Source organism: Brachyhypopomus gauderio, chromosome 14 (assembly GCF_052324685.1).
Source record: "Brachyhypopomus gauderio isolate BG-103 chromosome 14, BGAUD_0.2, whole genome shotgun sequence".
In the NCBI taxonomy this organism is placed as follows: Eukaryota; Metazoa; Chordata; class Actinopteri; order Gymnotiformes; family Hypopomidae; genus Brachyhypopomus; species Brachyhypopomus gauderio.
Genome location: NC_135224.1, coordinates 12,553,782 through 12,579,561, shown reverse-complemented (window position 1 = coordinate 12,579,561; position 25,780 = coordinate 12,553,782). Strand labels below are relative to the sequence as shown.

General features: G+C 41.8%; 2 protein-coding genes across 2 annotated transcripts in view; both read right to left on the bottom strand.

Annotated features, from left to right (window-relative positions):
* The window catches only part of LOC143474812 (membrane-spanning 4-domains subfamily A member 4A-like), a 29,076-nt gene extending 14,236 nt beyond the window's left edge, over positions 1-14,840 (bottom strand). The window contains exons 1-4 of the mRNA XM_076972425.1: positions 14,690-14,840; positions 4,876-5,033; positions 4,665-4,766; positions 4,496-4,549 (exon numbers count right to left, since the gene is read on the bottom strand). Of these exons, the coding sequence (XP_076828540.1) occupies positions 4,496-4,549; positions 4,665-4,766; positions 4,876-5,033; positions 14,690-14,696 (321 nt within the window). The 5' untranslated portion in view covers positions 14,697-14,840. The remainder of the gene's footprint in view (positions 1-4,495; positions 4,550-4,664; positions 4,767-4,875; positions 5,034-14,689) is intronic.
* Positions 14,841-20,667: 5,827 nt separating this feature from the next.
* Positions 20,668-25,297, bottom strand: LOC143474811 (uncharacterized). Its single transcript, XM_076972424.1, has 7 exons — positions 25,202-25,297; positions 22,870-23,027; positions 22,663-22,764; positions 21,592-21,645; positions 21,295-21,453; positions 20,831-20,950; positions 20,668-20,728 (listed from the first exon to the last, which is right to left on the bottom strand). Exons 1-7 carry the CDS (start codon positions 25,206-25,208, stop codon positions 20,690-20,692), a joined length of 639 nt encoding a protein of 212 aa, XP_076828539.1. The 5' UTR covers positions 25,209-25,297; the 3' UTR covers positions 20,668-20,689.
* Between the last annotated feature and the right edge of the window lie 483 nt (positions 25,298-25,780).

The window sequence follows — 25,780 nt, the reverse complement described above, 5'->3', positions numbered from 1 at the left end:
ACGCGCTTATTTGGATAAAGCTAGCAAAAAAGTTTTCCAGTGATGGCGCCGAGGCAAAGGACATTACACCAAACATTATGGAACTCGTTGCCTTAGACCAGGGGTGCCCACAGTTTTCAGCTTGCGAGCTACTTATAAGGTGACCAAGTCAGAGAGATCTACCGGGGTGGCGGCGAACGTAATTTGTTGGGGGGGGGGGGGGGGTGCGAACGTAATTTGTTGAGCGGGGGGGGGGGGGGGGGGGGGGGGGGTGGCGAACGTAATTTGTTGAGTGGATTGCAGATTGGCTACCGTGAATGTCAATCAAAATACAACCGTCAGTGCAGAAGTGCGATTCATCTACTACTATTTTATGTGGCGCGATCTACGCACATTCCTTCACGATCGACCGACACTTCCTTCGCGATCGACCGGTCGATCGCGATCGACGTAATGAGCACCCCTGCCTTAGACGATCAGCCGTTCTCTGTCGTAGGGATTTCATAGGCTGGAGCACATTGAGCCCCGTTATGTTTTGCCGAGCAGACGACATTTCTCAGAAGCGTGTTTACCTGAGCTGTTTAATGTTGTTGCAACTCACGTCACGTTTTTATGAGAGAATTTATATTTATCTTTCAGGCCAGTCCGTTATAATTAAATTTAACTCGTATAAAATACATATATTTATCCTCTCGGATAAAAACGGTCTGCAAGCGAGTTAAATTTAATTAGTGGTCGGCCATTGTCAGCTTTATCGCCGTTAACGGCCCACCACTACTGTAATGTCAGTGCTAAATAAATATTTTCAAATCAAATTTTGTAGTTGATTTATTCTTTGAATAGCAATGGCTTGATTTTAGTGAGGTTAGCCATAAATCCAATGCTACTAATAATTGGCATAATGTATTTACTAATAATTGGCATAATGTATTTCGGTGTTTCGGTTTTCGGCTTTCGGCCTTGGTTTCCTCATTTTCGGTTTTCGGTTTCGGCTAATAATTTTCCTTTCGGTGCATCCCTAGTTGTTAGTTTTATGATTTATGTCACTAAAGCCAGTTCTGTAAATTTATCTAACTGTCTTTGTGTGTCATTTAAACACCCCACTATGCTCCGATAGCCGAACCTATTGGCCATTCATTAGAATATATATATATAAAACCCTTCTCATCTGTGTTACAGTTACTCCTACAGCAAACTGATGATGTTATCCACTAAATGTTACAAAATAACAAATTCTATCAAAATGTCATATACAGTGAGTAAGTTTTGGTAATTTAACGCACATTAGCAACTAAGGAAGGTGCCTCTCTAACGTTTCCCTCTCCCAGTGCAGTGTAGGATTATGTAGAAGAGCAGTACCTTAGAATGGTGGAAGTGAGAGCTGATAAACACCGGCTTCATGTTAATTTACACCAGGGGTGCCCATTACGTCGATCGCGATCGACCAGTCGAAGAAAGTGTGGGTCAATCGCGAAGGAAGTGTGGGTAGATCGCATGACATTAAAAAGTAGTGGATGAACGACAGGCTATCATCCATCTGCACTTGACCATGATGCTTTGCAGATATACAGTAACATGCTGTATACAGGTTCTACAGTAAGAATTTGATCATTTTACAGCAATAATGCTGTGAAAACTAAATTGATGTACAGTGTAGCTGCCAGCAAGTTACTGTACATTTCACAGTAAACCTTTTACAGTGTATATCATATAGGGGACAAACACAGTGATATTTGAGAAGTGAAATTAAGTTTATATGATTTACAGAAAGTGTGCAATAATTGTCTAAACAAAAATAGGCAGGTGCATAAGTTTGGCCACCCAAAAAAAAACCCTAACTTAATATTTTGTATATCCTCCTTTTGCAGAAATAACAGCCTCTAAACGCTTCCTATGGCTTCTAATGAGAGTCTAGATTGTGGCTCAAGGTATTTTAGACCATTCTTCTTAAAAAAACATCTCTAGTTCATTGAGGTTTGATGGTTTCCGAGCATAGACAGCTCTCTTTAAGCGACACCACAGCTTTTCAATAATATTCAAGTCTGGGTACTGAGATGGCCATTCCAGAATGTTGTACTTGTTCCTCTGCATGAATGCCTTAGTACAGTGGTTCCCAAACTTTTTCTGCCGTGCCCCCCTTTAGTAGATGAGAATATTTTTGCGCCCCCCCTACACCCCCCCCCCCCCCCCCCCCATATTGACTAGGGATGCACCAATTCACGTTTTTCACTTCCGATACCGATTCAGATATCTGAGGCTTCGTATCGGCCGATACTGATCCGATACCCAGTGGCGGACTTAGCAATTTGGGCGCTCAAGGCGAAATTAGGTAGGGGGCCCATCAAACATTAATATGCGAGAAATAAGTCAGCTAATCAGGGGGCCCCTACAGTGGGCTGCAGTGGGAGGGGCCCAAGGCAGTTGCCTAGCCACGCCTCTATGCAAAGACCACCTCTGCCGATACCGATCTGATACCGACTTAAAGCATTTTTTTTTAAACACAGACATACTGAATTACAAGTTTATTGAAACTCTGCACCAGTATAGCACACTTAAACACACATAAAACATGTAAAAACAACACAACTTGCATTTGTTCAGTCAGTGCAATTATGAATATAACATCGAATGTAAAATAAATAATACCAAAGAACCTGAAACTTACAAAAACAATAGGTTCACAACTTTGGTCAAACATGAAAAAAATAAACTGCAAGAAACCTTTTAAATGGTTCAAGAATTCTAAATATAATTTAAAATAAATAAGGAGATGAAATAAGAGAAACAGCAATACATATGCGGCTAGTTTGCAAGCGCAGACATCACGCAGAGCACAAAGCATGTAACGGCCAGAAATATGTATACTGTCTCTTTAAGGGAGCGAGTTGAGCGCGCGTATGGAATATTGTTTTTTAGCATTCTGCCGTAGACCGAGTCAGACCACTGCTCTTTATTTTATTTCTGTAAGTAACACATTAAATGAGCTTTGGACAACTCACCAGTTCATGTATGAACAGTGAAGTATTGCTGGAGCCCAGGTTTATTTTGGTCAACTAGCAAATAAACGGACTAAGTGGAATACCACCAGCGCGAGTATTAAGGTTGAACTAACTCCGAAAAGCAAGCAATACAAGCATAGAATTAGACTGAATAGATCTGTTTTTATGGATCGGTCACATTGTCCCCGATACCCGATCTAGAATTTTTTCAGATATTAATATCGGAATCGGTGCATCCCTACATGTGCACGTTTTACTTTCAAGCTCCGCGCCCCCCCTGCAATAGCTCCGCGCCCCACCTAGGGGGCGCGCCCCCCACTTTGGGAACCACTGCCTTAGTAGATGTTGAGCAGTGTTTAGGGTCGTTGTCATATTGGAAGATCCAGCCCCGGTGCAGCTTCAGCTTCTTCACTGATTCCTGGACATTGGTCTCCAGAATCTGCTGATATTGATTGGAATCCACGCGTCCCTCAACTTTAACAAGATTCCCAGTCCCTGTATAGGCTACACAGCCCCACAGCATGATGGAACCACCACCAAATTTTACTGTAGGTAGCAGGTGTTGTTCTTGGAGTGATGTGTTCTTTTTCCTCCATGCATAACGGCCCTTGTTATGGCCAAATAACTATTTTGTTTTCATCGGTCCACAATACCTTACTCCAAAATGAAGCTGGCTCGTCCAAATGTGCTTTAGCATACCTCAAGCAGCTCTGTTTGTGATGTGGGTGGAGAAAAGGCTTCCTCTGCATCACTCTCCCATACAGCATCTCCTTGTGTAAAGTGCGCCGAATAGTTGAACGATGCACAGTGACTCCATCAGTAGCAAGATGGTCTGGTTGTAGGTCTTTGGTGCTGGTCTGTGGGTTGACTCTGACTGTTCTCAACATCCTTCGCTTCTGTTTATTCGCGATTTTGCTTGGTCTGCCACTTCAAGCCTTGACTTGAACTGTAACTGTCTTCTTCCATTTTCTCACAATGTTTCTCACACTGGAGACTGAAAGCTGAAATCTCTGACATAGCTTTCTGTATCCTTCCCCTAAACCATGACAGTGAACAATCTTTGTTTTCAGGTCATTTGAAAGTTGTTTTGAATCTCCCATACTGCGACTCTTCAGAGAAGATGCAAAGAGAAGAAAAACATACAATTGCCAACCTTAACTACCCTTTCTCATAATTGATGTCACCTCTGTATGGAGGTCAAGGGTCACTGAACTTACCAAACCAAATTTGAGTTCCAATAATTTAGTTTTAGTAAAGGTTTTGAAATCAATAAAATGACAACGGTGCCCAAACATATGCACCTGCCTATTTTTGTTTAGACAATTATTGCACAATTTCTGTAAATCATATAAACTTAATTTCAACTCTCAAATATCACTGTGTTTGTCCCCTATATGATATATTTATCAGACATTCAATGATTTATAGGTAAATCATGAAAATTAACAAGGGTGCCCAAACTTTCGCATCCCACTGTATGTGTCAAGTGTCTATGTGATGTGTCGGTGTGTCCTTACTGTAGGAAGATGCAGATTCTGAGCGACTATTGCCACACTACCAGCTATTAAACCCTGCAGGATGGAAAACAAATACACACTACAAGTCAAAAACTGCATTAAAAATAACAAACTGCATCAGAATTAGATTAATCCAGATAATTATTTTATTCTAAAGTGATCAACTTACAAATAAAGCAAGACTTCCAAGGGCAAGGTGTGACGTAACCTCATGTTGCATACCAGCACATCTGATGCTTATGCTAAAGAGACTCAGCATGATCTGTGTAATCTTTAGAAAATGAAAGAACAAGTATTACCTCGGCACTGAAATGAAAAATTCAAGATTATAAGCAGGTCTATAATGGTGCAACTCTTAAAGACGGGTTTTACCTACATACCCCTAAAGCTTTAGGTTCTGCCTCCAGGTACTTGTTTTTTTTGCAGGTGTCTCTCTGAAAGGTGACCTCCACTAGCGCTCCTGTTTCAAGTGTGGAACTTTGGTTTGAGGGTCCAGCACCATGGGCAGCAGAGTCAACAATCTCCATCTCACCTTTTCCTATTAAACATAAAATCAATGTAGTGGTCATTGGTGGAGCCCTCAAGTAGAAACATTGTTATTCCAGAACCCTCATGCTGTGTGTGAGAGGCGCGAGAAAGCAGGAATCTGAGTCAAGAGCATCGCCGAACAAACATTTATTAACAAATCGTCCGACAGCGTTCAAATAAAGCCACAACCCACTTGGGTTATAGATGTGTGGCAGGTCTGGTCTTGTATCCTGGTATGAAGGAAATAATGATTATATTCATATGTGTTATTCATGTTAATCATGTCCATGCAGACACTGTAGCGCAGTCTGTGTGAAAAGTACTGCTTGCACTGCTTAGTGATCACTGTGACCATATTGAAGATGTTTTACTGTAAGACTGAAGTCTTCTGTGCAGCAGCAGAGTTAGAGATGACATTGCTTATCCGTTTCTATGTACCCAAAGTTGAACCGAAGGGAAATTGATAACTGTGCCTGGGAAGCAGCATCCTTAGTTTTTCTGCACACACACTTTGACTATGAAGAAACTGGACTGAGAGAGACAGTTCAGAGTTACTGCTTGAAGCACAGGCTTCATATCATACTTTTTTATATTTTGTAACTTTCTTGCTAATAAATAAACACTGCTTAATATATTATAAGACCTCAACTTCTGTGTCACGAAGGAACGAACTGAAGCTCATTGAGGACGCTCCTCAGTCTGGGACTGAGCAGGACAAGGGGAACCCCACAAGCTAAAGGGAAAGTACCACCAGGGTGCAGCTGAGAGCTCTGACCCTGCTGACGACTCCCGCCTCTTCTGACGAATTAAAAAGAATGTGGTGGTGGCACGCAATTGTAAGTAAATAAAACTTTTCTCTAGTTAGGCCTAACTAGATGCCTAACTAGAGAAAAGGCCGTTTGTAACGTTTAGCTCCGCCCCTTTGTGTGTATCTTGTCTTGTTCCCTCCCTCTGTTCCCTTTCGTCGATTCTGTTTCAATTCGTCACGCCCCTTTTGTTTATCCCTGCTAATGTTATCCTTATCAGCTGTTTGGAATTGTGGTTTGATTAGTTTGTGTATATAGTCTGGTTGAGTTCATGTGTTCCCTGTGGGTCTATGTCTGTAGGTTGGTTTACGTTGTTAATGTTCTTTGTCGCGCTTTCAATCTCCGTGTCCTTCTAGGATTTCTGTGATCAGTTTGGTATTGAGGTGTCTAGGTCTGTTGCGGTTCTGGTTAGAGTTCTGTCGTCTTTGATTCGTTTCGGTTCTTTGTTGAGTTTCCTATGTTGTTATATGTAATTGTCGCTTTGATCTGGTTGTAATGTGTCTTGGTCTTGTTTGTACTATATGGTTGTTCCCGCTGTGTATTCGTACTTAAGTGTTGTGGGGGTTTTCGTATGTCTCGGTTTTTAGTTCGGTTAAATATTATGATTTGATCCAATGTGAATTGTTCATTACTGTTGTTAGACATTGTGATTTAATTATGTGTGATTTGCTTATTGTCGTTGTCCGAGTGGTAATCTTTGTCTTTACATCAATGTGTGTTTCTGTGTAGGTATTTTGTATGTGTGATTATTATGCCGCGTCGATCTCGAAACGTGCGTGTTGGAAAGGTCGAGGTTATAGAAGGTAGTACCGCTTCTGACTTGAATAAATGTGGTTCTTTGCAGCAATTGTGTCCGCCGTCTGATTCTAGATCGTTACAGCCGTTAGTGTATACGTACATTAACATATTAAGGACCCGGTTTGATTCAGTGTGAGGCAATAGGAGGGACCTATTCGCGGCCATTGTTGGAACTAAATTGACATCCAATATATGTTAAGCAGTAAATAAGTGTATTTTGATAGCAATTTGTATTTTGATAATTTAAAAGATGGGTTCAAGTAACAGCAAAATTATGACTTTGATGTCAGCCAACATCCCAATAGCCTGTTTGAACAGATTAATAGACTTTATGGTACTAACTGCTGCAAACATGTTTCATACTGGAAAGAAAATTGTGGGTTTGCACCAAGTGGCTCATTGAGTGTGGGGCACTTAGGGAAGTTAATACAGAAGGTTCAAGAGAGACCTAAAAAGGAATAATATGAAAGCATGCAAGTATTTTGATGACAATAAGGAAGATATGTTGCACAAGGCTCGAAACAGAGCTAATATGCAAAAGAAGGTTAGGCAGGTAGGGTATGGAGAAAATACTAATAAGGTGCCCCAGTGTGTCTCCTTAGCTGATCCTGACCTCGATGCTGCCCCAACAAGACATCGCCCACCAACTGTTGACGAATAACCAGTCACGCTGCTGTTTAACGGTGCCTATTACCTCCCCCGCTCCAGTCAGGCAAACCTGCTCAGCACGCGGCCGCGGACTGAGCCTGTAAACACATGAACGAGTTGGACCGCAGACTGGGCCAGCAGATGCAGGCTGACGCTATGCAGCGGAGATCAGAAAAAAAAACCAACTTGTCCCAGAAAATCCAGTCCGGACTACGAAAACATACAGCACTTATTAATGTGTCACTTATTAATACTAGTAGTCACGAACTGGAAAAGCCTTGTCCATACTAATGCCACATTAATTATATCTCCCTGTTTGTATCCAACGAGTGACAAGTCAAGAGAGAGATGCCAGTTGCACACTGACACAGCTCATAATGTGATCCTTCCGCGACACAGTTGACGCTACTGAAACATGAAAAAATAAGTCCGCATTGCCGTAAAGATGGAGCAGTCTAAGCCAGGGTCTAAACAAACTACGAAACGTAAAGGTGGCGCTGAAAAGCTGAGAGAGAAGAAAAGAAGCTGCAGAGGTTACTCACTGAGTGAACAATATAGGTTTCAGTAGCTTTCCAGTTGTTTTTCCTCTGTATTTTGTCAGGGTCAAGTTGTTAAGTTTGTTAGTTATTTTGTTATGCCACTATGTGGTTTTGTAATCATATTATTGTCCATATGACATATATATATTTACGGCATTTGGCAGACGCCCTTATCCAGAGTGACTTACATTTTTATCTCATTTTTATACAAGCGAGCAATTGAGGGTTAAGGGCCTTGCTCCGGGGCACCTCAGTCATGGCCTCAGGTCTGGGGATCGAACCCACGACCCTCTGGTCACAAGACCAGTTCCCTAACCACCAGGCCATGACTGCCCTAAAAGTGGACTTGGGATTCGAACCTCTGAAGTTCCTGCCCTTTGTTTCCAATTGGGAGCATGCGGCTCAACACGTTGAGCTACCAGAGATAGATATATAGATATATAGAGATAGATAGATAGATAGATAGATAGATAGATAGATAGTTATATAGTGGGCCAGTCTGTCAGGAACTCCCAGGCCACTTTTTTTACCCCAGTCTGCCCCTGACCATGACTGACTTGATCTGGAACGACAGGTCTAGTGAGATTGAATGAAGGACAAAGAAATCTCCATTGTGTCCCATGGGCCATACCCCACATATCTCTAGCTAGCACACTAGACGATCCCGCCTGGAGGAAGGTAGGACATTGGCGTGGATGTTGAGGAAGGACAAAGACTGGGCTCCCACCTCCCAACCAGTGCTGTATTTATATTTTGTAACTCTCTTCAAGTTCAAATTAAAGAGGTTTTATTGTCATTTCAACTACATACAGAATACACAGTGAAACGAAACAACATTCTTCCAGGACCATGGTGCAACATAAAGACACAGTACCGAGAGAACATAAGTGCAACACACTACAAAGTGCAGACAGACAGTACAACACAATATAGACAGTACAGTACACTAGACAGAGTGCAGTTGAGAAGTGGGAGGAAGTTGTTGTAGAGTCTGGCCGTGTTGGACCGGATAGTGCGGTACCTTCTTCCCGATGGGAGGAGGAAGAACAGTTTGTGTGAGAGGTGGGTGGGGTCATCCACAATGCTGGTTGCTTTGCGGATGCAGCGGGTGGTGTAAATATCCATGACGGAGGGGAGAGAGACACCAATGATCCTCTCAACTGTCCTCACTATTCCCTGGAGGGTCTTGCGGTCAGAGACATTGCAGTTCCCAAACCAGGCAGTGATGCAGCTGCTCAGGATGCTCCCTATGGTGCCTCTGTAGAAAATGGTGAGGGTGGGTGGAGGGAAACAGGCCTTTCTCAGCTTCCAGAGGAAGTAAAGACGCTGCTGGGCTTTCTTGGCTATAGAACTAGTGTTCAGGGTCCAGCTGAGGTTCTCCGCTAGGTGGACACCAAGGAACTTGGTGCTCTTAACGATCTCCACAGAGGACCCGTTGATGTTGAGCGGAGAGTGAGAGTGACATGCTCTCCTGAAGTCAACAACCATTTCCTTGGTCTTGTCCATATTCAGGTGAAGGTTGTTGTCTTTACACCAGTCTGTCAGCCGCTGCACCACCTCTCTGTATGCTGACTCGTCGCCTTTGCTGATGAGACCCAGCACTGTTGTATCATCGGCGAACTTAATGATGTGATTGGAACTGTGTTTTGCCACACAGTGATGAGTCAGCAGGGTGAATAGCAGAGGACTCAGAACACTGCCCTGGGGGGCCCCAGTGTTCATTGTGATGGTGCTGGAGGTGCTGTTCCCGATCCGGACTGACTGGGGTTGTCCCAGTCAGGAAGTCCAGGAAGTCTTGCTATCAATATAAATATGTTATAAGACCTTGACTGCTGTGTCATCAATTCCACCACACTGGTTATCAAAGCGAATCACCCGTGAGAACATATGGGATTTTTGGAGCGACATAGTGTAACGGCGCTCGCGCCACGGAGCGAGGAGACGGACACAATCGCTGAGAAGAGCGAGATTTATTGTAGGACATACCATATTCATCGTCGTAGTGGCAGGCAGGGGTCATAACAGGAGAGCCATCAAGGTTGGACAGGTACAGGGGCATAATGACATAGAAAACAACAAACGACAGCAGGGCAACACGAAATCGAGAAACACATAAACGGTCAGACATCCAAAACAACCGACAAGGGACACTCAGGGACTATATATACACAGAACACCAAACATGGATCAGGTGCAAACAATGATGACAGGGGCGTGGTAACAAACGAGGAATCAGAGACAACGAGCTGGGCGGGATAAACAGGCAGAGAATAACAAAACCACGAGGAACAGAGACGTTGGAGTGACAGCGGGGAGAGGGGGCGTAGCCATACGTGACACATAGTGGCCAGAAAAATTGTTCAACCAGACTCTGCATTTCGTAAACTGCTGATAGATTCATTTTGGGATGTGTAAACACCAGTCAGAATCAAAAGACCCATGTATACGGAGATGTCTGTCTGTGTTAGCAACTTCCAATTGTCTTTGTAAATTCATTTCCCCTCCAAGTTGATCATGTTTTCCACAGCGGTTACAAAGGACTCAGTCAGGAATTGTTCAAAGCAGGCTTTTTATGTCATCAGTGCGGGTTACAGCATATTTTGTACATCCTGGGGTCATCCTGATGACATTTTCAGCTGAAAGCCTACCTTGATGCCATGATGCTGCCACACAATGAACTATGATCAGAGCCTCAAAACGTATTATGTACCTAAGCTGCGGGAAAATTTCAGCGTTAATGAAACAATGTTGCAATAATGCGGACGAGGTGAGTAACAGGCTACATAGTGAATGAGGTAAGTAACTGAGACTATGAGTGTGCAGTGAGTGAGTGCAGTGATTTCTTTTCGTGTCACACTGAAGATGCATTTATCTGTAAATACAGGGCGGGGTCAGTCAGCAGCAGCTTTGGGCATGCGCAGTTCATTTGCAGTGTGTACGCGGAGCGGTGTGGGTCTGCTCTGACTGTGAGACTGCGAAAAAATTGCATTCCAAAAAATCTGAATGTTTTTAGTTGAGAGACTGGGTAGAGAAAAATCCCAGCCATTCTAGGTTTCGTTGGGTCAAATAAAACATACCAGCTATAAATACTGAAATTTCTGGAGTACATATACTTTACATACTTTATTTAATATATTATATATTTTATTGCCTTTATAGCCCAGGGGGTTTTTGGGTTGGTTGAACCACTATAGAGTCACCTGTCTGATGGGGTAAATTTGATATCCTAGTTAGATATAACAAGTCCATGGATAATTGTGATAGTGCAGGCGTACTCAACTAAATTTGTCCGCGGTCCAATTTTGGCAGATACCTGTGCCCTGAGGTCCGGTGCGGCGGGGGTGGCGAACGTAAGTTGTTGAGCGGGGGGGTGCGCGAACGGTGGAGGCGTTTATACTTTCGCGAGCGTCACTGCAGTGTTCTCCGAAACGATAGGCGTTTTGTCCGAAACGATGGTAGAAACACCCCTCAAAACAGGGGAGTGAACATTTACCTGACCAATTTTAATGTTGCTATATGTTTCAGGTTTGAAAAGTGCTGGAATTTAGGTTAAAGTACTTTAAAATGTTTGAAATTGTAACTACTTGGTTTCACAACAAATAGCTGTCTGACTGAATAGTTCTCTTGTATTAGGTTAACAAATACGAGCCTCTTGTAATTCCAGGACGAAACATGAGAGGACGTGAAGATTGGGCGTTTTTTAAATAAACAACCATTAAATAATGTGATAAAAAGCGAATTATTTCGAGTATATGTATAAATATTTAACTTAATTATGTTTAACATGCTGGGAAATATTGAAATGGACCTTGAAAGTGACGTACAAGTGCTTTAATTCCACCTTATAAAGGTGTATGAACCCTGAAAACGTGACTTTGTTCATTGCGCTGAAGCGCGGCGCGAAGTTACAAAATTCGAGAGGTGCACGACCTCTCGAACCGACAGCGCGCGAGACACTCGCGCACACGCGGAGCCACAGCGATTACGTCATTTTCGCCGCGCGGACCCTCGCGCCGCTCGCGAAGCGTCAACCAGGCAGGCTTGTTGTTGAGCGGGGTGGCGAACGTAAGTTGTTGAGCGGGGGTGGCAAACGTAACACTCGCGACGGAGTGTTTTGTCAATAGCCCTGAAATAAATGCTACGGTTTTGTTTTGGTCCGTATCCAGTTAATCAGGAATGAGATTGGGTCCGGACAGGACTGCGTTCGGGTCCGGATCCGGACCGCGGTCCGCCAGTTGAGTACCCCTGTGATAGTGTTTTCTATGTTGAGTTGCCGTAATAACCTGAGGTAATATATAGTGTGGTGGAAATTTAAATATTTTCCTTGATGCTATGCTTTATTAGTATATGTTAATCATAATAGTCACATAGTTCCTCCAGCTGACGCCAGCTGGTCTCCTAGTCTCAACATGGAAGTGGCCATGTCGTCTCTCGGACCATCACAAGACTAGCAAGTGTGGATGGGGCGTGTGAGGGGAGAGGCCAATATACATTTGTCAAATCATGCGTGATTTACGTTATGTTCATCCAATCATATGCTTTAATGACCTCTTGTTCACCTCGTGAACACCTTGGGTGCTTATGAACTAAAGTATAAGAGATGAGAGTTCCCAGGGGGGAATTAGCTCTCTGTGGCAGACGCCTTGTGCGTTTGTAACGGGTCTCTGGAAATAATCCATACTTGCTTAATTAATCCATACTTGCTTAATAAATCCATACTTGCTTAATACATTTATTTTACTCTATTGTCTTACCCAACTGCTTCTGACTTTTATTGTGCTTACCATTTAAGGGTTATAGAATTTCAACCACAATAGTCCCGTAAATACTAAGCCATTGCTTACAGCTCATTACAAACTCACCTAACTCATATAGTCTAGAGTTAAGGGGGCGCTACACAAACTTCATGTGGCCTTCAGATTAGCTCAAGAACAGTGCGCAGAGAGCTTAATGGTATGGGTTTCCATGGTCAAGCAGCTGTATCCAAGCCATACATTACCAAGTGCAAAGCAAAGCGCCGGATGCAGTGGTGTAAAGCACTCCGCCACTGGATTCTAGAGCAGTGGAGGCGTGTTCTTTGGAGTGATGAATCACGCTTCTCCATCTGGCAATCTGATGGACGAGTCTGGGTTTGGTGGTTGCCAGGAGAACGGTACTTGTCTGACTGCATTGTGCCAAGTGTAAAGTTTGGAGGAGGGGGTATTATGGTGTGGGGTTGTTTTTCAGGAGCTGGGCTTGGCCCCTTAGTTCCAGTGAAATGAACTCTGAATGCTTCAGCATACCAAGATATTTTGGACAATTCATGTGGGAACAATTTGGAGCTGGCCCCTTCCTCTTCTAACATGACATGACATAACATAACATAACATGAAGCAAGGTCCATAAAGACATGGATGGCAAAGTCTGGTGTGGATGAACTTGACTGGCCTGCACAGAGTCCTGACCTCAACAACTTTTGGATGAATTAGAGCAGAGACTGAGAGCCAGGCCTTCTCGACCAACATCAGTATGTGATGTGATCCCCATAAACACACTCCTAAACCTTGTGGACAGCCTTTCCAGAAGAGTTGAAGCTGTTCTAGCTGCAAAGGGTGGACCAACTTCAAATTGAACCCTATGGTTTAGGAATGGGATGGGAGATTTTTGAGAAATTGATGTCCTAATTCAGCATATTTGACATGAGTGCTTTAATTTGCCTAAATGCATTATGAACCTAAAATGGATTTATGAGGATATGGTACAGTGAAATCTGTCCAAACTTATTGTGATGATAGCTAAGGGTTCATAATCTTATGCACCAGTGGAATTGTTTTGGCATTATGGGAGATTTCTGAGAAATTGATGTCCTAATTCAGCCCTATTTGACATTTAAGACTTCAATGTGGATTTTTGAAAAATGGTACAGCAGAATCTGTCTAGATTTGCACCGGGGATAAACAAAGGCTACCCACTCTTGAGTGGTAGCAGAATTTTTTTGGCATTATGGGAAAATTCAGACAAATAGGAAACCACAGTCACAGTCACAGAATTAAACAGGCATTTAAACATCATTACAAATACAAGGACTAGATCTTTTAAAAGCATGTATAGTCATGGAGTAAACCCCTGCCCTGAACATTTGCAGTATTGCAATATGCCATTATTGCTGGTAGTCCAATAAACTTCAGACAAACATTAAAACTATTTTGTTTAGTGTTTATTAAGCAATTGAAATACATTACTTGTGTTTGTTTCATGATGGAAGTAAATTTGTTAAATCAAATAAAGTAATTATTAATATAGAAAAAGCTCTTTAAATAATAGCAAAGTGTTTCTCTGTGCTTAGACAGCCTTAGTATGCGGTGAGCAGCGAAATACCGTAAAATGAAACATATAGGCGCAATAGGATTTAAAGCGCGGATGAATCGCAAAAGCGCGGATAGCTTGACCGCAGTCGTAGACCGACGCAGAAGTAAAACGGGAAACACGACCACCATTCATAAAGTAGTATCTATCTTTAATACACTACTGTTGTATAAAGCTTAACGATAAATACGTCTGTTACCTTTACATTTGAGTGAATGTTTTTGGGTTTTTTTGAGAGAGTATCTAGCAAAATATAGGAGACTTTGTAAACAACTATTGCGTCTTTTTTTTAGGTTGTGGTTACGTAAATTTGCTGGTATTACCGTTCTTTCCATTAATTCGATCAACTTTCCAACATGAACCCATCTAATGCGTGCAAGAATAGCCTTATACAAATTAATCCAAAACTACGAAAATGATTGGATACATATATGCAACTATGAGTTATAACTACTAGTTTCTAATAGATGCGTTTTCCCAAAAGGGAGATACGTGATTAGTTATCGAAAGTTAAAACAAACATGACATACCTTCCATTTTTCTTCTACACGTCGGTTATCGTCTCGTAAATCCAAAAATAATCATTAACGTCCCTGCAGTGGACTTTCTTGCACGGGTTTTACTACATTTCAGTCCCACCCCTCACGACGTAATTTGACACCGATTACATCTGGAACTACTACAGCTCACTGACATCACTATGCATGTTATTTTTCCAGATTGGCTTTAAGGGAATTTTAAAAGATTTAGTGAAACAATCTGCATCGGTGTTGCTGTTTCTCATAGACAGTCATTTATTGCTAACAGAGTGGTGTAACTTTTATAATGAGCAATCGCACAGTACAGCGGTAAAAAAATTAAACATGTTTTTAATTACTAATTTTATATGTGTCTACCCCCAGGTAGACCTTCTTTTCCTTTTTGTTCCCTGCCATCAAATCCTGTCTGTGTCGTCGAGCGGCTGAATAGGGGAAACTAATGCCCGACGCGTTAGAGCATTTGAACGTAAATCCAAGCTTCAGTTAGCGTTGCTTTATTTTGTATCAAATCAAGTATTTCAGCATTATAAACATCAGCGTCCACAGACCTCCACAATCCACAAACGACATACAATCCAGATGCAAGCAGTAATTCATAGGCAACGTTCACGTCCGCAACTTACAGCATTTAAACGGTCAGCAAAAGTAGGCTTCCCCCATCACCCACTCACTACCCCCTCTCACCTAGCAAATGCACAGGCGATATTACAAATCATTACCGCCAGCCATAACAGCTGAACGTTATGGTGTGATTTTTGTTTCAATAGTTCCACAAAAGCAAAAGTAAATCCAAGAGCAGAAAGTATATGTTATGAATGCAAAACAGAAAAAAATATATCAAAAGTATATATATATAAATCTTCGTTTTTTGCTTCTGACTTTTGGAACACATTTCACGTGTGGGAGGGTCTTAGATGAAGGCGTTCCTCTGCAATCTCCATTGGTCACTGATTCCGGACTGACCAGGGACTGATTGAAGATCCTAGTAAAGATCCCAGCCAGTTTACATTTACATTTCTCAATTTATACAAGTGAGCAATTGAGGGTTAAGGGCCTTGCTCAGGGGCACCTCAGTCATGGCCTCAGGTCTGGGAATCGAACCCACGATCCTCCGGTCACAAGACCAGCTGCTCCCCGGTGCTGGGCTAGGGCTGCCCACCGCTCTGGGCACGTGTGATCCACAGCTCCCTAGTAATCACTAGTGTGTGTGTGTTCTAACTGCACAGATGGGTTAAATGCTATATTTCAGATGCAATGTGATTGTTCCCAGGGATGCTCCACATTCTGAAATATATGTAGATATCTTAGTTGGATGCATTACTGTCATAGCCTCACTTTAATGTCACTTTAAGTAAAAACTGGCACATCTCACACCACTCTCCCCAAAACATTTATAATAAGCAGCAATTCCAAGTTATGGTTCCATTAGAGGCAATAAAAACATGCTTTGATATGTCACTCATGTAATCTCTCGTCCAGGTTAAAATTGCTCGAGCAGAATCTACGGTGGCCAAGATCCATCACGCTACAAAAGAAACGTGCTGCAAATATACAAAGCAAATTCATCATCAAAATGACAATGTGTATGTTACATTTCAGAAATGCACCGCAAATTCAGAAACATGGCAAATCCTGTCACAATACAATGAAAGTGGGCCACAACACTACACATTTCTGTAACAGATTAATGATTACTGACACCTGGATTGTGGAGTCCTTAACTAATTTTATTAAACTAAGCAAGCTTGACCACAACAGGAGTACTAACAAATGATGCAGCTGTCACGGTACAGCCCCGTGCACCTCCCTTTGAGCGTGTGTAGGTGTAGTCTTCGTCTGGTTATGTCCATATGTGCATTTCCTTGAGCGTGGTTCAGTGTGCGTGTGTTAATCCATCACATCTGTGGCTTGTTCGTCATCACTCATTTATGTGAGTCTGCTATATGTTCAGTGTTGGCTATAAAAGCCTTATTGTTTATTAAAATGATTACGTGTTCTATGACTACTCTTCTCTGCATCCTGCCTTCCTCACATGTTACAGAAATACAAGCCATGGAGGATGCCTGGCTACAAGTGCAGCGCAAAGGGAGGTAAGCCAAGGAACAAAAAGGGCAAGTGCCATCGTGGACTTTTCCCCCTGCACCTCAGAATTGTGCTCGTCGTTGCCTCAGAGATGCAGACAGACGTCATCTGTGCGTCCCTACTTCACTCACTTGTGAGGCCGAGGAAGAGGTGGGGGAGTTTTAAATTGACCTCGCACAAGAGACATGGAGGAATAAACTCCACCAGCCAGCGAGGGATTCCTCCCCAGGGCCAGTGCCAGACGAGTGCTGTAAAATAGGGGGAACATGTCAGCCCCCCTCCATCTGTGTATTTGGCGGGAACAGAGTACCATGAGGGGGAAGACATCAGCCCACCCCCATTGGAGTACTCTGCTGAGATGGTGAAGTATCTGGGTGGGGCTTCCAGTCTTCCTCCTTCGGAGTACTCCTTGGAGGAGGCAGAGAAGGGGGAGATTATGGAGTGATGGCAGCACCATCAAGGACGCGAGTATCCTGAGCTATGGCTCCTCGGAGGCGTGGTCTGGGCCTGGGGGTCACTGTGTGCTACTGTGCTTGTCTAACATCTTATTCCCTGTTCTTCCCAGGGAGGGTGTTCTGATCTGTTTTTTGGCGGACTCCCTCGCAGGGGACGGCAACTCCCAATGGCAAATGATTATGGTGATGCCATTGGTGTGGGCCGGGGCTTTTTCAGCTGCACGGGGCACTGCCAGAGTTGCCCTTGGTGGGGGAGGTCTGTCACAGGACAGCCCTGGGTCCCTCCCTGGGTCATCACTTTGGTTCTTCTATGTAATGTGCATTTACGCAATGTCCCTTGCTCGTCTTAGCTCGAGTCTACACATGTGCATCTGCTATATGTTGTGTCGACTGAAACACTACTTGAACGGTAAAAGCCTTATTATTTATTAAAATGACTACATGCCAGATTATTAGTGAATATTTTGTTAGTGAATATTTTGATTGCATATACTTTTGGACATCATAGAAAAAGGAAAGGTTTACTTTAGCTGGAGTTTATGTTGAATTGTTTGGGTAGAATGCTAAACCGATAGTTAGCTAAGAAGAGCAATGAAGGGCTACGAAGGACACAGTTGCATTTGTGAGTATGAATAAACAGTTGTGAATAAGAGAATGCATACTAAATATTAGAATATAAACAATGTTTGAACATTTAAGTACTATAGTACTTTCCTCAGCATCATTTAGCTCTTGGCATGGTTAGCTTAGCTAGCCTCTTGGAAGCTGTATCATACATGGGTTAGACAATGAAACTGAAACACCTGGTTTTAGACCACAATAATTTATTAGTATGATGTAGGGCCTCCTTTTGCAGCCAATACAGCATCAGTTTGTCTTGGCAATGACATATACAAATCATGCACAGTGGTCAGAGGGATTTTAAGCCATCCTTCTTGCAGGATAGTGGCCAGGTCACTACGTGATGCTGGTGGAGGAAAAAATTTCCTGATTCACTCCTCCAAAACACCCCAAAGTGTCTCAATAATATTTAGATCTGGTGACTGTGCAGACCATGGGAGATGTTCAACTTCACTTTCATGTTCATCAAACCAATCTTTCACCAGTCTTGCTGTGTGTATTAGTGCATTGTCATCCTGATATACGGCCCCGCCTTCAGGATACAATGTTTGAACCATTGGATGCACATGGTCCTCCAGAATGGTTCGGTAGTCCTTAGAAGTCCTTGGAAGCCCATCTAGCACAAGTATTGGGCCAAGGGAATGCCATGATATGGCAGCCCAAACCATCACTGATCCACCCCTATGCTTGACTCTGGGCGTGCAACAGTCTGGGAGGTACACTTTGGGGCTTCCCCACACCGTAACTCTCCCAGATGTGGGAAAAACAGTAAAAGGTGGGCTCATCAGAGAAGAATACCTGTTTCCCATTGTTCACAGTCCAAGATTTGCACTCCTTGCACCATTGAAACGGACGTTTGGCATTGGCATGAGTGACCAAAGGTTTGGCTATAGCAGCCCAGCCATGTGTATTGACCCTGTGGACCTCCCAACGGACAGTTTTGGTGGAAACAGCAGAGTTGAGGTGCACATCTACAGTGGTATGAAAACGTGTTTGCAACCCTTCCTAATTTCCTTCTATGTTTGTCACACTTCAATGTTTCAGAACATGAAACCAATTTAAATATTGGTCAGAGACAACACAAGTAAGCACAAAATGCTATTTTTAAATGAAAATGTTTATTATTAAAGGAGAAAAATAATCCAAACCTACATGGCCCTGTGTGAAAAAGTTATTGCCCCTTTTTCAAACATACCGTTACTGTGGTTTCTGATACTTGAGTACACTGTCTCTAGCCACACCCAGGCCTGATTATTACAACACCTGTTTTCAATCAAGACATCACTTAAATAGGACCTGCCTGACAAAGTGAAGTCCATCAAAAGATCCTTAAAAGCTATGCATCATGCTGAGATCCAAAGAAATTCAGGAACAATTGAGAAAGAAGGTAATTGAGATCTATCAGTCTAGAAAGGGTTATAAAGCCATTTCCAAAACTTTGGGAATCCAGTGAACCACAGTGAGAGCCATTGTCCACAAATGGTGAAGACATGGAACAGTGGTGAACCTTCCCAGGAATGGTCGGTCGCCCAAAATTACCGCAAGAGCGCAGCGACAACTCGTCCAAGAGGTCACAAAAGACCCCACAACAATATCCAAAGAACTGCGGGCCTCACTTGCCTCAGTTAAGATCAGTGTTCATGCCTCCATCATAAGAAAGAGACTGGCAGAGTTCCTAGATGAAAACCACTGCTGAGCAAAAATAACATTAAAGCTTGTCTCAATTTTTCTGGAACAGATCTTGATGATCCCCAAGACTTTTTGGAAATCATTCTGTGGACCGATGAGACAAAAGTTGAACTCTTTGGAAAGTGTGTGTCCCAGTACATCCAGCGTAAAAGAAACACTGAATTCCAGAAAAGGAACATTATACCAACAGTACAATATGGTGGTGGTGGTGTGGTGGTCCAGGGCTGTTATATGGTGGTGGTGGTGTGGTGGTCCAGGGCTGTTTTGCTGCGTCAGGGCCTGGAAGAAAAATCCTGACTGAGAATCTGACTGAGAATCAGAGTCTGACTGACTGTCAGACCATCTGTTCGTGACCTCAAGCTGAAACAAACTTGGGTTCTGCAGGAGGACAAGTGCACCTCTGAATAACTGAAGAAAAACAAAATGAAGACTTTGGAGTGGCCTAGTCAAAGTCCTGACCTCAATCCAATTGAGATGTTGTGGCATAAACCTAAAAAGGCTGTTCATGCTTGAAAACCCTCCAATATCGCTGAATTACAACAATTCTGCAAAGATTAGTGGGCCAAAATTTCTCCACAATGCTGTAAAAGACTCATTGCAAGTTATCACAAATGCTTGGTTGCAGTTGTTGCTGCTAAGGGTAGTCCGACCAGCTATTAGGTTTAGGTTGCAATCAGTTTTTCACACAGGGCCATGTAGGTTTGAATTTTTTTTTCTCCCTTAATAATAAACACCTTCATTTAAAAATAGCATTTAATGTTTATCTGTGTTGTCTTTGACTAATATCTTTTTCTTTTAAAACGAAATAATAGTGGCCAGTGTTAGTTTCATAATACTTTTGCAGTATATAATTTACCTGTTAATGTAGCATTTATTCTCTGGAAAATATGATGGGGGTGGTGCCTCAGCGCCTACTATTGACGAGCTGCGACTGATAGAATCAAATAATTGAACAGTGAGGGATGATAGTCAGTGAAATTCATTAAGTTTAATGTTACACTAAAACTCCATTTTACAGATTTAGCACCTACATACTTGTAGCATCATGGACATTACATAAAAATGAAACTGATTGTTATGTAATTATGTAAATTAACTCAATTGATGAAATACATTTTTAAACAGCTTGCAAGTCTGTGCTCTCTCACTCGGGAGCTTGGGGTGTGTGCACAGCAATGACAGGCTGAAAGATGGAACACACGACAGTACAATTATGAAGCATCACACCTGATCTTTAACTGCTGTGAAATCTGGAATAGCAAATGTACTTTTAGTGTATGCTTACTCTGGTCCGCGGGGAGCAGCACGGAATTACTTTGCAGCAGAACACAGCCAAGGTAACAGAGAGAGCAATTTGAGTCAGTTGTACCAGCATTTCCACTCCCATGGCATGGTCAAATATGGCCTACAGGGGAAGTACATTTTAAAAATGGATCTGGTTTGTTGTGTTGCAAGATATAGGGACCCATTTTGTTTATAGAGCCTATGCTTATTAATTTCACAGACCAACTATGAGCCATAACCTTAATTACTAACCCTAAATCTGTTGATTATATGAAGAAGCATAAATCCTGTCATTTGAACAGTGTGGCAACTCACCTGTCAGTTCTTATGGACTGTTGCCCAGATCACAGAGACCTGGCAAATTTCCAGTAACTGCAACATTTCCACTAAATTTCCAGAATATTTAACTGTCTTAGCATACACATTTGAAAAGGTTTACACAGAAGGTAAAATCCAGGTCATCACCTGAAATCTTCTACACATCTTCATGTCCAAAGTGATATTTGGAAAGTCCATCCAACACGTGGATGTGACATGGTACATTTGCAGTAGCCTCATGCTGCTGTTAAATGATATCAGTGACGTGACAGACATCACAACCTGCACTCCCAAACAGGCCTTCAACTGTTAGGAAATAAAAACACGCATGCACACAGACAGTAACACACACATTAAAATATTGTTTGAATATTGCTGTGAAAGCATTCTAAATAGTGACATATATGTGTCAAGTGTCTATGTGATGTGTCGGTGTGTCCTTACTGTAGGAAGATGGAGATTCTGAGCGACTATTGCCACACTACCAGCTATTAAACCCTGCAGGATGGAAAACAAATACACACTACAAATAAGCAGTGATAGATTAGTTACCTTGAAGAATTAATCCAATTTCTGATTACTGATTACTACTTTTAAAAGTAACTTAGATAATGTACTGATTACTTGATTTAAAAGTAACCAATTAGATTACAAGTTACTTTATTAGTTACATTCAGCAGCTGCTGACGACAAAATTATTGGAAGTACATTAACAGTAACAATGTATCATCCTGACATTGTGTTTGTGTCAGCTGTGGTGGCTGGTGCTAAATGTCTTGAGGGGGATGCAAACAAACAAAAATCAAAATTCATTAAAAAAATCAAAACAAGTCTTGAAAAAGGCAACACGCATATCCAGGCCTTATCCAAGCTCTTACTCTCATCATGGCCCTGCAAAGCCAGCTCAAAGGCTCCACAAGATTATTATTAACTGCTCAGAAATGAACACTCATCACATTTCCACTTCTAACAAGAGCAGGATGTTATCTGCACTTGACCCTGGTACTAGGGGGAAATTATCTGGATTTACCTTCTGTGTAAACCTTTTCAAATGTGTATGCCAAGACAGTTGAATATTCTGGAAATGCAGTGGAAATGTTGCAGTCAGGTAAATGTTGCTTTATCTGTTTTTGCAGGGGTATTTCTTTACACTACCACATATAATTTCGGAGAACATTGCAAAGAATGACGCGTCAAGTATAAACGCTTCTGCCATTCTCAAAGGTTTGTGCGCAGTGTGAATAGTAGAGTGATACGGTCAAGAATAATGCGGCCTTAATTGGTGCATAGGTCAGACATCACTCCCCGAGTGATTAAGTAATTGTTAAAAATTCAATAATCATATAAAATTATTTAAAAATATATAAAAGTGGTCACATTAGAGTAATGCGTCACTATGTAACTTGTTACTGACCACTGCAAATCAGATATCGGGAAACTGCATTTAACAACTGCAAGAGAACTATAGACTAAGATCTGGGATGAGGCCAGATTAAATTGAGATTTAATACTTACTAATAAAGTAAGATTTCCGATGAAAAATTCTGACTTCAGCTCATTTTCATAAGTGGCAAGTCTGGTGCTCAAGACAAAGAGACTCAGCATAATCTGTGTAATCTTTGGAGAAGAGAATAACAGATAACACCATTCTACATTGTGAAGAAACATTTAAAACATTAAAAAGTCTAAAGTGACCCTCATAGACAGATTTCATCTACGCACTCCTAAAACTTTAGGTTCTGCCTCCAGGTACTTGTTTTTTTGGCACGGGATTTTCTGAAAGGCGACCTCCACTAGGACACCTGTTTCAGGGGTGGAGCTTTGGTTTGGGGGTCCAGCACCACAGGCAGCAGTGTCAATAATCTCCACCTCACCTTCTTCTGTGAAATATAAAATCAAAGCCAATGAGCTAACCCTAACCCAGTCAGTATTGGTGCACTCGTGTAGAAATTGTAACATGGGGAATTCAGTGTCACCCCAATGAATCTCCAGGTAACAATAGTACACCCAGGGTTGCCAACTTTTGAAGATCGCTTGGAGTGAGATTTGAACCTGGAGGAAGTGGCGAGTGTAAATTGTTAACGGGGGCTGGGGGGGCGCCAGAGCGAATTAGTAACTCATTGAGTCATATATGGATCAGAGGTAAATAAACTAGATATTTTTTTTTCGGCGTGAGATATCGGAAGTGTGGTGTGAGAGCATGTGAAATTGGAGTTGGCAACCCTGGTACACAGTGATTCCACAATAACAGAAAAAAATGAAAAAAATAATCCTAACCGTTTATTAGTCTATATTTAAACATTTTATCCAAAGGGCCAGAAATACCATTCATAATGACAGTATCTTACAGAGCTTGCTTACAATGAAACTTGATATTTTCGTATAAAATAATGTAACGAAACATTCTTGTTTAAGTACATTTATGCAATTAAGAGACGATAAAATGTAAATACAAACATCAGTCATCTTTTGGCTCGTGGACACCAACAAAAGAAGAAAAAAAAGCGCATCAGCGTAGTTTCCGTAGCATTCGTAAAGCGCTCGTGTCTGTGAACAGAAACTGCAAAATAGAGCCGTCTGTGGTCACAAAACTCGACGGTCACAGAATCTGGTGCAACACCGGCAACGGGCTTTACCGTGAGGTTTTCATTTTAATATGCGAACCCAAGTGCACGCAAAACAAACAATCGAGACCTCCGCAAAACGACTGCGGGAAACGAGCTCAAATACAACGCCGCCGTAAACAAACTGCTGGGGAAAATCCAGAGAGAATAAAAATCTCACGGAAAACTCAATGTGAAAACAAATAACAATAACAACAACCAAACTGAAGACGCCACTGTCGTGGTAAGTAACCGAAAAACCCTTCCCCCACGTAACCAAAAAAAAAAACAGCAATGGAAAACATGATGACCAAGAAGGCACAGGAGTGAAACCACTCGATGGAGTAGGGACAGGGAAACTTCTCCCAACGGAGAAACAGGTGACAGGAGATACTGTGGTGATGAGACACCATAGGCAAAACAATCCCGACTTGAGTACAGTTGGACACCACACGATACCAACAGTGTACATTTGCTATATCTACAGACCATTTAGCAATTAATTATAACCTTTGTATAAACTTTTATTGTAAAACTCAGTTTACATGCTACTGTGAAACAGAACCCCCGCGTTCCGCCATGTTTGAAAACGCTGGGAAGCTGGTGGGGTGGGCGTGGCTTGGTCCCAGAGGCGGTCTCAGAGCTCTGTGTCAGTCCGGAATCAGTGACCAATGGAGATTGCAGAGAAACGCCTTCATCTAAGACCCTCCCATATGTGAAATGTGTTCCAAAAGTCAGAAGCAAAAAACGAAGCAGAAGCAAAGAGAGATTCCAGAAGCAAAAGACCTTACTGGGAAAATCCAAAAAAACAAAACCAATGGAACCAAAAACTTGTCAAAATGCAAACGAAAATAAGTTTCAAATAACCAATTATATTTAAAATATATAATTTTGATATATTTTTTTCTGTTTTGCATTTATAACATATACTTTCTGCTCTTGGATTTACTTTTGCTTTTGTGGAACTATTGAAACAAAAATCACTCCATAATCACCGCTTTTGCGGGAGCTGACTCGTGGGCTCCCCCCAGTGGCCGCAAGTGGAGCATATGGAGCAAGTGGAAATATTGCTAATGCTATATTGAAAAATACTTTAGTTTGCAGAAGAACAAGGAAAAGAACAGCACTGAAAACACTTGTAAAGGACATGGTTATCAATACTGTTGCATTAAGGTTAAACGTTAAATATATCATTTGGGGGAGTCTGTGAAAATGACCCTTACCTTTAATGACCTTAAATAATGGTCATTAAATAATGATAATAATGATATATATATATATATATATATATATATATATATATATATATATACACTATATTTAATATAACTGTCTGAATTGGAGTTGTCAAGTGATAAATTAAATCTAATGCTCGTCAACCTGCTGCGAGTTCTTTTTTCGAAAAGGAGATACATGATTAGGTATGTAAAGTAAAAAAAAACATAACACACCTGTCATCTTCGCTATGTCTGCATCTAAATGTCGGTCAGCGTTTCGTAAACTGAAGACACGAACTTTTTATTTCCGTGTAGTGGGTTTTCTTGAATTTGCTATTTTCAGTCCCACCCCTCACGACGTAATTTGACATCGATTATACATGAAACGTCCCGGGGTTTCAAACCCAGACCTATAGACAAAACAAAACATGATTTCATATACTACAAATTAATGACATATTGATGAATTTGAAAAGACTGTTTAAAATATTTTGTATATTCAACACATAACCTATTTGGAATACATATTTCACCTAAGAAGGAGACATTAAAAATAAGGGAGCTTGTGGACTTTTTAACTGGGCAGCTAATTACGCAACCGTTTTCTGTTCAAACATTACTTTTACACAAGGCAGGGTTAAAGTTGACCGAGCAACAAAAAATCTTCCACTCTTCATCACGTAACACGGCGTGAGTGACTGTGTTTAAAGTAGTGGAAAGTATTAACGACAAATAACCAGTGGGAGTCCATGTGAATGAAAATCTCCACATATGCATGTTAAATACAACCAATTATATATGCCTACTTATATT